This window comes from Maylandia zebra, linkage group LG10 (assembly GCF_041146795.1).
Source record: "Maylandia zebra isolate NMK-2024a linkage group LG10, Mzebra_GT3a, whole genome shotgun sequence".
NCBI lineage: Eukaryota > Metazoa > Chordata > Actinopteri > Cichliformes > Cichlidae > Maylandia > Maylandia zebra.
Window position 1 is genome coordinate 26,594,308 of NC_135176.1, and position 15,422 is coordinate 26,609,729.

The 15,422-nt window shown below is 41.9% G+C and overlaps 1 protein-coding gene across 13 annotated transcripts in view; it reads right to left on the reverse strand.

The window, feature by feature from the left end:
- Positions 1-14,637, reverse strand: part of ncam1a (neural cell adhesion molecule 1a) — a 267,686-nt gene extending 253,049 nt beyond the window's left edge. For 6 of the 13 annotated variants that reach the window (XM_076889403.1, XM_076889402.1, XM_024803849.2 and 3 more), the window contains exon 1: positions 14,392-14,637. In XM_076889403.1, the coding sequence (XP_076745518.1) occupies positions 14,392-14,443 (52 nt within the window). In that variant the 5' untranslated portion in view covers positions 14,444-14,637. The remainder of the gene's footprint in view (positions 1-14,391) is intronic. The other 7 variants (XM_024803854.2, XM_076889407.1, XM_076889404.1 and 4 more) reach the window with 2 other exon arrangements.
- Positions 14,638-15,422: the final 785 nt, after the last annotated feature.

Consider the following 15,422-nt stretch of genomic DNA (forward strand, 5'->3'; position numbering starts at 1 on the left):
TATAACAACAGCCACTCCCTCTCAGCACTGAGCTGGTGTTACCCTGCAACCACCTGCTACACAAAAACACCATTTATTTTGATCAGTCTAACCTCATCAGCGCCCGCATGTGAAAGCCGTATGGGTACAAGCGACGGGGCTCTGGTTGTGTGTGACTCCCATATTAGATTGGTGGCAGGATGTAACGAGTTAATTTGATGATTTTTGACACACCGGTTTGATCAAACGGTCCACAGAGTCTGAGCTGCATCCACCGTCAAATCAACAGCTTCAAGATGTGTCTGTGTTTCATGCTGTTTCCATACCACACAGAGTATTTCACAGAAACCTCTCCAAAACAGCTCTGAATACCGTTTAAATGCAACAGGAAACCAACATCTATCACCTCTGACAAGCTGTTTTGTTTTGGGGGGGTTTTTCCCCCATCAAGAGACCATAAACCCAATATTTTATATTTAACAAACTCTTATTATATTTTATTATGTATTTAATATGCTTTTCCGTCTATGTGAATTCACTATTTTCCCATGAAGCGTTGTTTCTCCACACATTTGAATGCATAGCAGCAAGGCTGAAGAACTCCCCAAGTCCGGAACAAGTTCTGTGAACTGAGCTTTCACAAAACTTAAAGAGAGCACATTAAGTTAAAAGCCACCAATAGGTTTTATCCTATTTTAATATCTGAGAACTTCCAACAGTCTGTGATTGTGCCACCTGAGTGTGTGAACAGCACTCGGTGAAAGAAGTCATTCTCGTTTTTTGCTGGCATGGTCTGAAAAACACTACAGAGCCACAGCGGATGCCTCAAGAATGTGCTCGCTGACAATTGTGCCAATTTAGGAAGTAAACAAGTCAACAAAAAAACTGCGCATGGTGCACATCTCGCCTTGTTCCTTTTTCCCAGAAGACATGCTTGGGTGTTTTTTTTCCCTTTCCTTTCTTTACACACACACGCTCAGGCAACTTGGCACCTGAGGAAGCCAGCCAATCACAGAGTCCCTGGGATGAGCCAGCTGTCATTGCTAGGCATTACATCATGATGGTGAGTCACTCCCTGGGATTTAGAGACAGTAGAACAAATGCCCAAATACACTATGGCCTTAACTCTCTATGACAGCTCAGCCAAGGTAAGCCATGTGAGAAGGTAGATTTCTGACTGTGGGAAAAACATAAGAAACCCGGAGTGCCTGTGTGCACATAAGGTGCATCAGATATATGCCGTTTATCGCTAAAGAAGAGAATAATCCTCAGGTTGGTCTCAGAGCTGGAACGGTGAAATCACGTAGAGCAACTTTTGCTGTGCCAAGACACCGCAGAAAGTGATACAGCGTTTATAAGGTGCGACATCAAACTTACAGTCTGCATGCGCCAGCACAAAACACCCACACAGCCCGAGGGCCTAGACGCATCTCTTAATATCAGTGGTGATCACAGGAAACAGAGCACATCCCCTGAAGCTAAATTACAGGTCAGCGAGTTGTGTGTAAGATTTCAAATCAACACATCAAAGTGCTTTTTATAATAATTATAATAATAATAATAAGCCAAGTGGAGCCTTAGTGGTATCAAAAATATACCCCTATGTTTACTCTTCATATTGTTCTTAATTTAGTCACTTGGTTTCTTGTTTGCTGTCGCTGTTGCTGTTCATTATTTTGTGCATAAGCAGAAGTGTTAAGTGCCGGCATCCACACTCAGGTAAATAACTGCCAGCTGCCATTGTTATGTGAATGACTGGTCACTCCTAAGAAACCTATTATGCAAGCTGCAATCTGAAACCTGGGGTTAAGATGGCTAACGCTGCACCTTCATAGTAGGAGGAAAAGAAATATCTCCAAACAGGACTCATAGGGGAGTAATAACGATTCTCAAAGAAAAAAGACACGTAATAAGAAAAGGAGGAATGTTTCAAAATGGGAGACCCACTCGAAATGAACTGTCTGGAAAAACATCGCTGCATGCATCTTAAATGAGCAGCGATTATCCCTGCAGACACCAGGTGTACAGGAAAATGAGTTGACTCTTCAGGTGGTTTGAAAAGCAGGATTTCTGAAAATCAGAAAATCCTCCCCCATCTACAAATGAATGCAGCAGGTGTGGTATCAGCTAGGCTGTGGAAATCCTGGAACAAAGCACTTTAAACTGTTTTACACTCTTACTTCAGTGAGTGCCTTAGCTGCAGTCCTAGAAACTAGCCACTGAAAAATACAGGTGTGAAAGTCAGCGTCACTGATACACAGGGCTTCCCTGATTACAGTTTTGTGACCTACAGAAAGGTTTTTCAATCTAATGACAAATTTGCTAAGATGACGACAAAAATTAGGTGAGTTTTTAGTGCACACTAGCACTACTAAAAACTCAATCAGAGAACGTATTTTTCCACTAATAAGTATTTTGAATCCCAAAAGTGACAAATGAATTAGCAGCCTAACACAACCATATGCCGGTTCAGTCAAATGCACAGTATATTTCTCATACTTGGGCTGTTCGATATATATCGGATGACGATATGAAAACGTCTATCGTTGCATGTTAAGCTATCGTTTGTTTCATGGTGTCACAAAATAAACTGTTTACGGCAATATTTTTTCAACGTTTTGATGGTCACTGTAGAATTTCTTAAAGTTCTCTCTTTCTCTTATATTTAATATAACCACACTACGGACGGACAAGCGACTGTTTTTATGCGTTGACGTTAGCAACAACGCCGGTAAAAACCATCGCGCGGCTCCGCCGTCCGCTTGTTTATTTACCACGTAAACCTTTCGCAATAAAGCTGAAGATCCTGTTGAGATTTTTCAAAATAAACAGAATCAAGTGAAAGAGTATGCAGAGTGTTTACAGATGAGAAGCAAAAAAGAGCCATTAGGTGCTAAAAAAGAAACGTCAGAATCAAACGTTAGAACGAGTTTTTCCCCGCAACACGCCGTGTAATAAATACTCACAAAGAAAATGTCTAAAAATGTATAGTTTCATCCATCTGTCAAAACACTTGCCTCCAGGTACACGACCAGCAAAAACAAAACAAAACACGCAAATCGAGTTGCCCGAGATTCACAGAATTTACAGAAAATGTAAAATGTTTGTGATATATTTCTTTGTCTGGACGATAAATGTCTTATATCAGGATATGAGATTTTGGTCATATTGCACAGCCCTATCTCATATTATGTCATTATTTACATTTTAATACTATTATATAATAAACACATCGCAAGAGTGATTACCACTTCTGGCCCAGAGTCCCCCTGGCAGATGCCTACAGATGGGGGCAATGAGATGCTCGGGCAGCAGCGCCTCGGGACAGAGAGAACGATGGAGAGCTAACAGCCAATCCCTGTTTGTGCACCGCCGACAAAGGCAGCTTCAACTATTAATGACTCTTTCACACGCTCACCTATTGAAACCTTTTAAAACTTTGACTTCTTACAGATAAATGTTGACCGAAGGCTCTTTGTCCATCATCTCGACTCCAGGAGAACTAGACAGGATGTGAGACTGAGCTTTTAGGGAGGGGTAAAAGCGATCACTGTAAAGGGAAAAGCAGGGTGCTTGATTTATAACACAAGATGAAACAACTGCAGTATTTGATCAGGCATCAGTAAAGTAATATATCAGGGATCAGAACTTTTAGAAGAACTCATAATAGCATCAGAGTTGGTCAAAGCTTTAAAAAGAAATACCTTTCTTTTTAAAGCTAACTAACATGGCTGACAAGAGAAACATGGGGACCTGGGGGCAGCAGTATAGCTAAAAGTCAGGCAATCACTAGAGCCCCGTACTTTTCGCTTTTCCAGAAAGTACCAAACCGGCTTTCCTGGAGAGATAATGCTGGGGAGGAAGCTAGAAGACAACACTGTGCATAGGGTTGAATAAAAAACAGCAGGTGTTTTAATGCAAGCAATGATATGCAGCTTATTCGTGTATACCCGTCAGTATTTCTATAGGTTATTGCATTTCAAAAGCTTTTCCTATAAAACTGCAAGACTTGTAACTTACTATTTTTACATTGCTAAGCATATAGCTTTGCAGGAGATCACACCCGAAGCCAGCCATCGCATACAGTAGGTGTTTGTTTAAGTGATGAAGCATAAGCATTAAAAGTCTGCCAAGTACACTCGGATGATATTGCCGCCGTTTTTCTGCACTTGAAGGCTCAGTTGAACAAAGAGAAAATAAAGCAAAACCTGCTCTCTACACTTTTAGCTCAAAGATTGTCGGTAATCCAACATTAAGAAAATTACTCAGGGCTGACAAGCGTTTGTGTCATCCCTGATGAAGGTTACCGCAGCTAAGCCAAGGCATTTTATATGGAGGCGCTGTCACTCCAAGCATATTTTACATTTTATGCCTTTGGTTGAAACAGGTGGGGGGGGGGGGAAGTTATGCAAAGTAAAAAATACTGGGTTTTTTCTTCTCCACCTGAAAATTAACACAACATAAGTATGAAGTGACTTTCAGAGACAAAATACCATCTGTTAATCAGTGCAAGTCCTGAGGGAAGTAAGTTATAACGGTGACAGGCTATAAATAACACAGAGTCCCATGGTGACAATAAAGAAAACTGGAACATCAATAAACACAGTATCTATTCCAAATAAAAATCGGTGCTTGTAGCTCTCCAGGCATTTCAAGGAGGACAGGGACATCATGCTGGGATTCTGTTGCGCAGCAATGTAGTCCATCGTCACCTTGGGCAACCTCACCAGACTTGGCAGCCTCACTTAAAGAGCTCAGTAAAAGGGAAAAAAAATATAGGGAGTCCACTGCCAAAGGAGCACAGATCATTAGTTCTTATGTAGAAAATCTGGTGAGGTTGGGGCTAAGCAAGTATGCTGAGGAGTGCCACAACAAACACCTGAATATTCTCTATCACCTTGCAAAACTCACACGAGCAGCATCCCGGTTAGCCTTAGAGCAACAGCAGCTTGTTTGAAATCACAGCCACTCCCACAGATATTTCACCTTCTTGGATGGGATCTTAGGGAACATCAAGCATTGTTTATCTGAATTCATTAGAAGCTGATGCTGCTTCACTCTGCCAAAATGCCAGAGTTTAGCCTAAGGAAACTGGAGAAGTATTTTGTTTCAGACCCCGTTTCTTTAACCAGAACAGAAGAAAAGACCACAACAAAAAGGATCAGAAACAAGATTTTACTGAGCTGAAATGGATGGCTAAGCAGAAAGTGTGTCAACAAGCTCAGTGAAGGCATATTTTCATTTTGACAAGAAAAGTCCCGCCACAAAAATGTGGCTTTCATGAATAACTTCATTTTGGAAAAAAAATACATACACACACACACACACACACACACACACACACACACACACACACACACACACACACACACGTAAATATATATATATATATATACATATATAGATACACATGCATATTTGCATGGTATATAATCATAATGCTTATGGTTTTGTTATAAAGACATGTTGTTTTAACCATGGATGACTGTGCTGGGTTGCCTTGCGTCTGAATTAACTACATATTGTATTGATTTTTCTGCTGCCTTTAGGCGTCGCCACAACAGATCGTCTACCTCCGTCTCACCCTATCTCTAGCATCCTCCTCTGTCACATCGACCCTCTGCATGTCCTCCTCCGCTACATCCATGAATCTTCTCTATGCACTTCCTCTTTTCCTCAGCTCCATATTGCCCGTGCCTCTGATGTACTCATTTCTAATCCTGTCCATCCCGGTCAGCTCTGCCACCTCCAGCTCCACTTCCTTTTTTGTCAGTGTCACCCTCTCCACTCATACATCATAGCAGGTTTCACTGCCATCTTGTAAACCTTCTCTTTCACTCTTGCTGCTATCTTTTGTCACAAATGACCCCCTGACACTCGTCTCCACCCACTGCACCCTGGCTGACCCCGTCTTCACTACCACTGCTCCTTCCATCTTCACTGTTACACCTGTCTACTTCCCATTAGACATACATATTCTGTCTTGCTTCTAGTGCCTTTTCATTCCTCTTCTCTCCAGAGCATAGCTCCACAGCTCCAGCTCTACAGATTATCCTCCACCTGCTCCCTGTCTGCAAGTATCACAGTGTATGGAGACTCATGGCTGACCTCTTCCATCATCCTGCAGCTTATCGCACCCCCACCCTGAATCCATTTCCCACTCCTTCCATACACCATGCTACAAGTTGTGGTAAGTAATGTAATATTACATTTGTTTGTACTGACTCATCAAACTTTAAGTTACCATTAGATGAGTCATTGTGCATTAACTCATCTAATGGTAACTTAAAAATTCATGTTACATTAGTTAGTATTACTCGTGGCATTCCATTAGAACATAATGACATAATGTGAATATACATGACTAAAGGCTACCTTCCTCTGTGAATATTATATCTGCTTGAGAATTTTGGGAGACATTACTTCATTGACATCAGTTGTCCATTTAGTTACACACTCTGAAGACAGCATTAAGATCTGAAAATCATGTTCAATGTTGCGCTCAATGGCAAAGGAAGGGGCTGCTGATTGGGTTGCATAACAAGTCCGTCTCTTTTTTTCTGGGTTTTTTCCCCCACATTCAATTCTCTATAGGACGCCTTCAGAGCTCACACAATAAAAATCACTCATGGGTTCTATTCATGTCCTGATTAATATGCAAAGACAGCCTATCCTCATCTAACAGTCAGAAGAAATATTATAGCCAGTCAAGTCATTTTGAGCTCATCTGGATGGAATTATCAGCACTTTCAGAAGCTCTGTGATATGACATGAATTTATGGATTATGTAAAACTTGTATCATCTGCATTTCAAAGTTTTTAGACTTTACGTGCCTCTTTATCATCCACGGACGAAGAACTTCTAATGGCTTAGTGACTGGAATCAAATTAAAACTGTCTTTGTGTTCCTGTGTTAAAAACCCCCAGAAATTATTGTTTTTTTGTAATTAAGCTTAAAAGTGTTTGTAAAGTGTTGTTCAAATTTGGGGATTTCAGCTCGATTTAACGGCCACACAGTGAAGCTGAACAGCACAGTTCTATTAAATATTAACAGTTTGGTGGAGCAATAACAGATTTTGCACAGATAAGCAAACCCATATGTGCAGGTACGTATTGTATATCTGTGGTACAGAGAGCAGTTTTTACAGCGGGAAATGCACTACATACACTTAATAACATCACACTGAAAAGAAATGTTGAGTGTCAGTAAACTAAATAATATTACTGACAAAAGACTGAGTGGAGTCTGGAAAGAATGAAGAACTGACATTAGTCACCATCACTCATCTCCTCAGTCCGGCTTTTTCCCTTGCTGCTGATGTGGAACCAGCAAGTGCAGATAACACTGAGGGGGTGGCTGCTGTCTCAGACTGTAGATAAGTCTAAAAGAATCTGCCAAATTCAAATATACTTGGCAACTCAAGCTAGCACCTAGGCTACAGACAGGCAGCTCTCATTTTAACTTGATTGTACTAGCCTAACAAATGTTCTGTGTTTGTGTAAAAGCATACCAACAGTGGATGTAAATAAGTGTTAACATCCTTTTCTATTAGTGAGATTAGGGACTTATAGTGGGTTCTGGCTGCAACGGCACTTAACGAGCATTGTTGTTGTCACATCTAAATGGACTGGTACTTGTTCAGTGCTTTTCTACTCAATTTGAGACCCCAAAGCGTTTTCTTACCACAAGCCTCTTTCACCCATTCATACACACATTAACCTAAGTGGGGTTTTTTTCGTAACGTCCAAACACTCAGACTCCAATGGATGCATCGAGGGCAACTCGGGGTCCAGTATCTTGCCCAAGGATACTTCAACATGCAGAATGGAGGAGGCACAGATAAGGCCACCGACCTTCTGATTAGTACGTGATCTACTCTACCTCCTGAACACACCCATCTAGAAAAATTATATCCAAGTGGCTGTACACAGGTCTTTGATAGTTGAGTGTCACTGTGTTTCATGTGACATGTTTGAATCGTGATCATGATGAAGTAAAGTTTATCACCAGTACTGTCTGGGGCAAACAGCAGCCTCCAGGTCTGGAGAACGAAGCCAAGGCATAAGTGCCAAAAACTGCATTTCCTCTAATGCCCACTCAAAAAGCGAGCGAATCCACATAGAGTCCTGTGTTTAAAACAGCCAATTTCACAGGATTAAAAAGCATGTTTACAGCCTTGTACACAAAGCAGTTAGGGCCTCCATAGTTCCCCCCTTCGTGGCAAGTGTACAGGGGTGCATTTTCTAAAACCCATCCATCTGCATATTGGAGCTGGTGTGCAGATGGATGCTGTGACTGACAGGGGTTCCAACACAGACTGCTGGACTACTCAAAGTCAATTAATGCACCTCTCCACCATGTCTGTGCTGTTGTTGCCTGTTGGAGCATTTTAAAAGGAATTATCTAACAGACTGTGCTGTGTGGTACAAACGATTCAAGGAGTTTCTGCTTCAGTTTTAGTGAGTTAAATTTTTAGTATTTTAATAGTCTGCACTAATTAGCAGATAATGTAACTCAGACACACAGGGCTCTGTGTCTGTGCTGCTGTGTGGGCTGTTTTGAGTTGAACTCTCAGGGGAGAAAGGATGATATGATATATAATAAAAGCTGCAAAAGATGGAGATCAATAAACAAATCAAGGGGGGGGGGGGGAGCACAGCAAGAAGGGAAAAAAAGAAAGCTATAGGGCGAAAATGTAGACGCAGTAATGACTGAACTTTATGTAAATGTAGGCAGCAGCAAAGAACTCACATCTTGAGAATCAACTTGCAATTATGATGACAAGTCACTTGATCTGTTGCTCTCTTACATAAACTGTACGGCGACACAGGCATGCAGTATTTAGCTAAACAGAAGCTGAATCCAAGTAGGAGTACTGCTATAATCTGAACAGTCCATGTACTGACGAGAATTTGATCATAACAAGCCGTAATAGTACATTAGTACAAAGTGTCTCCAAGCCAAATGGTGCATGGACCAGAGTGCAACTACGGAGCAAAGCTTGAAAGAGCCAGAATCTAGTTTTATTTAAAGAGCGGACTAAAAATGCCTTATAATTTTCCTGTGTTTGGCTGCTTTTTCCAGTTCCCCTAAGTCAAAAATAGCCTGTATTATTTTCATAGTGGCTTTGAACCCACCACAGCAGTTAAAGTCCCATATGTTAGCCATTTAGGATTTGTGTATTTTCTCCCTCAAAATGTTACGCTAAAGTTTTTCTTCCCTTCTGTAGTTCAGCTGACTGATTAAAGTACACACATGCTGCTTTACAGCCAGAACAGTACATGGATTTGCACTGCTTGCAGTTTCATATAACTGTATGAACTGAATGGCAAGTGCACATCAGCATCTAGCCTGCCTTCAGCCTGCAAACTTGTTGTTTCAGGAACAAAAAGAATAAAGAAATCCAACAGAGGCAATCCACTTTCAGCAAGAGAGAGAACACTCTGCCATTCTGTCAGATGCTAAAACACTGCACAGCGGTTTGCAATATCATGTGAAAAGGCGATTAAACTCAATAACATTCATTCGCTTCTCCTTTTTTTTTTCAGGGTCGCGGGGGGCGCTGGAGCCTATCCCAGCTGTCATAGGGCGAGAGGCGGGGTACACCCTGGACCGGTCGCCAGTCTGTCGCAGGGCCAACACACAGGGACAGACAACCATTCGCGCTCACATTCACTCGCACATTTACACCTAACGGCAATTTGGATTTTCCTTTTTTTTTTTTTTTTTAGAAATTGATTTGTATTTAATCCCCGAGCAAAACATGACTTAGTACTTGGTGGAAAAACTCTTGTTGCTAAGTACAGTAGTAAGATGTTTATTGTAGTAGCTGATCACCAAGTTTGCGCGTGTCTCAGTAAGGATTTTGTCTCACTCCCCAATTAAGGAAACTCTAAATCCTTTAGGTTTCTTGACTGCTGCTTGGCAACTTAAAGCTTCAGCCCCCTCCATAGATTTTCTGTAGGATAGTGGTCTGGAGACTGGAGACAAGTTCTCTTTCCCTTGCTGGAAGAACCATGACCCATCTTTAGTGTTCTGGATGAAGGAAGGGAGTTTTTGTCCAATATTTTATGGTACATGGCCCCATCCAGTGTGTTGGGGACCCTGTACCCTTAACAGAAAAAATAGCCCCAAAGTCCCAAACACAGCAGGCACATTTAATGCCTAAGAGATCGATTTTAGTTTCATCCGACCACAACACTTTCTCCCAAGCCTTGTCTAAATCACTCAGCTGTTCACTGGAACCTTGCGGTTGCTGCAAGATTTCAATCCATTATGCTGTAGTGCATTACCAATGGTGTTCCTGGTGACTGTGGTTCCAGCTACCTTCAGATCATTAACAAACTCCTCCAGTGTAGTTTTCAGGTGATCTGGCACTCTTTTAATAAGGCAAGATTTTGCATGGAGCTCTAGACCAAGCGAGATTGATAGTTTTAGATCTCTTCCATTTCCAAATAATCACACCAATAGTTGTTACCTTCTCACCAAGTTTCTTGATGATGGTCCTGTAGCAAATTCGAGCCTTGCACAGCTCTACAATCCTGTCACTAACATCCTTTGACAGCTCTTTGGCCATGCTCGTGGTGGAGAAAAATTGAGATAGAATAAGACAGAATAATACAAAAATGTGAGTACAAAAGTACTCATGTTTTGCACTCAAAAGTGCAAAAATTCCTAGAAGCTTAAATAAAAAATGTTGGTATATTATAATTACAACTGAAAATGTAAAAGTTCCTAGAACCCTTAGATTTTTTTTTTTTTTTTTTTGGATTTTCCAATTAACCTATCCCCACAAGCTGCATGTCTTTGGACGGTGGGAGGAAGCCGGAGTACCCGGAGGGAACCCACGCAAACACGGGGAGGACATGCAAACTCCACACAGAAAGACCCCGGCCTGATGTTGGAATTGAACTCAGGACCTTCTTGCTGTACGGCAACAGTGCTAACCACCGTGCCACCGTGCTGCCTAATTATGTAATTTGATCATAAATATATTTTATCCTCAAGTCAGGCTAATCAATCAGGAATGCCCAGTAGTACATATTTTACATATTTGGTCACATATTTGGTCAGTGCAGGGCGCTGCTGGACGATGCTGAGCTGCAGTGCAATAAAAGCCAGTTTAAACTTTTACTGGAAGGCAACCCTGCGTTGGTTTCTCTACAGCCAACAGCACAGAGCATGAAAGGGTTAAAAAAAAGAATAGAAATGCCTCAGATCTGTAACTTCACATTCTTGAAGTCATAAATCTGAGGCGGTGTCATTTTCACTTTAATAAACGGGGCTTCTTTTCCCCTCAGATTACCCTGCATCACCTTCTACTTTTTCCAGTTTCAAACTGATCACCACCATGGATGCGGTGGCTTAATTCAGTAACACAGTCAGAACGGGCACTGCACACTCGACTTGAATTTAAGTCGAGAAAGATCACTACCTGTGTCGACTCCTAAAACTGCATTATAATGCAGTTACATCTTGGAAGGTGGTGTAGCTCTGCATTCTAATGTTTGGCGCGAGCCTCAAAAATGTAATTATCATCGAACTGGAACAGAAACTGGAAATCAATAAATGTAATTAAATTGCTCAGCCCTCAAAGTGTGTGATACTGTCATTACCCCTTCAATATACCCCGAGTCCATCAAATAATGCGATCAATTTATTTGAATTTCTCCTTGTTGCAAGAGGGTACAGCTAAGGCACAGTTGTCTAATTATCTCCCTCTTGGTTCCTTTCTCTTTCCCTCCCCTGCGGAGGCGCGGTAAATTGTGGGAGTGTCAGAATATTTCGGCAGGGTCATGAATCATATAGAAGAAATGAAAACATCCCAGCACCACTCTCTAAACCCACATCAGTGACAGGGTGCCCAAGTGTTTGGGTGCTGATTTGGAAATACCTCCAAAAATATTCTGGAAAACTTTCAAAAGCCAGCGCCAAGTGATGCAGTTTAAGGTTCATAGAAACCACAAACATCAGCCGGCACACGCATTATCCCAACACAGCCCATTAGATCCTCGCTCAGCTTGTTGAAAGTATTTTAAGTAGTTTTTTTTTCCCAACAGAAATCACAGCATTTTTTTTCCCAGCGATAAAAATGTAAAGTGCATTTTTTTGGTTGCTGTTTGTGAAGTGCAAAATGTCAAATCCTGTGTTTTAAAAGTTTGGACAGTAATCAATAAATCAATATTTTATATAACTTCAAGTATCAACATCACTATCACACTCAAAAACCACCAGATCATACAAACAAGAAAAACAAAAGCGGAGCCCCTTGTGGAGCCCCAGCACCACATGGAGGCCAGCTTAGGTTTTATGTACCAAAACAAGAAAAATACCATCCAACATACACAGTAATGATCCACCTTCTTCAAATTCTGTCGTCTTATCCACTCAATTTCCCCAGTCCACATTATTTTAGGCTATATACATTATTTTCCTGTGCGTAGACCCACATTCTTCATGCTCGATTTCCCTAAATTCTGCAAAGACAGGGCTGTTGGCTTCAGCACAACTGTGAAATAAATGTATTATTTAGCCAGACCGAGACTACTGCATGGATAATTCAATACAGTCTCACAGTGCTACATCTATGAACTTTAAACTAATGATGCGTGCTCGGGGAAAAGTGACTTAACAGTCTACCCCAAATAATGTGTCATGGCCGTGTGACACAAACACAAGGCAAGGAAAGGAAAGGAAGAAAGGAAAGGAGTCAAATGTCAATAAATCGAAACAGGCATAGCCAGATGATAGGCTACTTTTTTAGCACATGAAAAGATTTGCCTTCTGGTTATTTTAACTGTACCTTCAGTCATTTCATCCAGACTCAGTGGCTGTATTGGCTGCAGTTAATCTCAGTAGGGGAGAAGAAAATGCTTCTTTTTTTTATTTTGTTTTTTGCCATAGACAAGAAAAGCATAGACCTGTAGAGCACTGAGAAACAACAGTGCAACTGAGGCCCCGGGTTAGAATAATCATTTTACACCATAATGTACACTAAATTGAATCAAATTATAACATCAAACTATTCTTCCGCTCTCCAAGGACCCCTGGGGGTCCTCAAACTCCTCTTTGAGCACTCAGTTGCAGTGTATGGAATGGGGAGGTGAATGCAGGGAGGAGAGAAGGATGTGGGTGGTGGGAGAGGTGGGGGCTTTGGGGGGGAAAATGGGTCCCCCTCCCGCCCTATATAACCATGAGAGCTCTGGGATTGGATGCTATTGTATACATTGAAAGACTATTCAGTCTACCTCACTGGATGACGAATTTCCCCTCAACCAACGAAATTAAAAAGTACGATCAAATCAGTCTGGGTCTGTGCCGAAGTCGACATCATTTTGCGCATGGAGGTTAGAAAAAAACAAGCACCTCGCTACTAAGTTAGAAACTACAGAGTCCTTTTTGGCCAGAAAAACAACAAAAACAGAGGCAATACCTCAGTGTCGACCTATATGATCAGAGCAGGGATGCAAAAACTAAACTCCCGAACGGACACATAGCACAGCTACTGGTTATGTGCCAAATCCGATCGTGGCACAAGTGGAAATTTGTGCGTGCATCTTATCGATCTATTCGATAGTTTTAAGCGCATGCGTACGGAAAACAAATTGAATATTAAGGTAATAAAGAGAAAAAAAGGGCAGTAAATCTGTTTCCAGTGGGCTAAAACAAAGCGTTCCCGCTAATAGCGATCGGCTCTCCGGACACCCCATCCTCGGTGCGTCACGTCTGACCCAGCAGAACTGAGAAAGCCGAGGTGGACTTTTGAATGACAGTATATTCGTTTGCCGTTGACGTTTGCAGCGACTTAAGAGGCTATAAGCAATAAGCTGGCTGCTGACATAAAAGGGACCACAAAAAGCGCCCCACTACACCACCGGTCTCTGGAAGCATCCTCCTCTATTTACCCACAGGGACGAACTCAGGAGCTTAACTTCCACAGCACGCAGTACGAGTGGGGATTTTTATTATTATTATTAAAAATATGTTGCATAACTTAACTTAGGGAGAACAGTCACCCCGAATGAAAGAGACTGGTCGTCTGCACTTCTCTGTGTTGTGCAGGGATATTCAAAATGCACCGAGATACGCGCCTCTATCAAACTGTATAACCCCAAAACTGAATAAAATGCGCCCTGCTAAGTAATTCATGTCGCTTTCCCTCAGAGAGGGGGAGATGCCTCACTTTTTAGAGAACTTTTGGGATAACTGTGAATTTTGCAGCGCTCGAGCTCCAAATCCAGCGCCACTGTCCGGAGTCAGTGACAAGGATGCCGCCGGTGGGACCAGAGGATGCTGCTCTAGAATCAACACGTCTCGGCCTGCGCTTTCACACAGATTTGCTTTGCCTACAGCTGGATATTAATCCCCACACAACCTAATATTAGACTAGAACAAGAAATAACTCATTTTACCTGCACAGCCGATGAATAACAATCCCCAGATGAGGTCCCTTATTTGAAGCATTGTAATGTGTCACACAGCTATTCTCCTTGAAGAGCAGACGCACTTTAAAACAAGAGAGGTGTCTCTAGTGATGGGGGGGAAACAGTCTTTCCAGGGACAACAACTGATACCAGGCGGATTTTTGGTCCTTCTTGCTACCCGTGTTCGCGCCGCGGCACAACGAGAGTGACAGGCTGAAACCGTAGCACGCACTCGCGCACGCATGCACTCAATAGATACCAGCACGAATTACTCCGCCCGGTAGGCTATAACCCCCCACACACAGAGAGACACACACGGAGGGGGCGGGCTGAGGTGAATTCAGTAACAAAGTAGTGCGCGGAGCTGTCTGTGCAGACGGCAGATGGTCACCAGAGGCTGTAATTCGGATTACTGAGCTTGCAAACCGGCTAACTATGGTTTAAAACACATAGAGTGACATATTGGTTCTAATTAAAAGTGTTATCCAGACTGCTAGAATAGCTTAATACTAAACGAATGACTGAATTTCCAAATAGTGATGGATAGTTCACAATGACAATATTTTATTCCATTTTATTTAAAATAATAATAATAATAATTCTGAGGTGATATTGTTTATATTAATATATTAATATGGTTCGTATATGTCGTGAGTGGTGTTGTGAAGCATCTCAATAGCTACTGTTGGACAGTAATAAGCAAACACCCAGGGTGTTTTCTTTTTGTTTGTGGTCAGAAGTTTACATCCACTCATCATGTGCATGACTGTCATGGTAATTTGGGCCTTTCATTTCTTTGAACTGTTCTTTCACCAGGGTGAAATGACTGTACTTTTTCACTCACTGTGGGTGTATACACCACTCTGCATTTAATCATTAGTTACTATTAATCTCTGTCTCTCTTCCACAGCGTCTTTTGTCCTGTCTTCCTCCCATCACCCGCAACCAGTAGCGGCAGATGGCTGCCCCTCCCTTTGCCTGGCTCTGCTGGAGGTTTCTTCCTGTTAAATGGGAGTTTT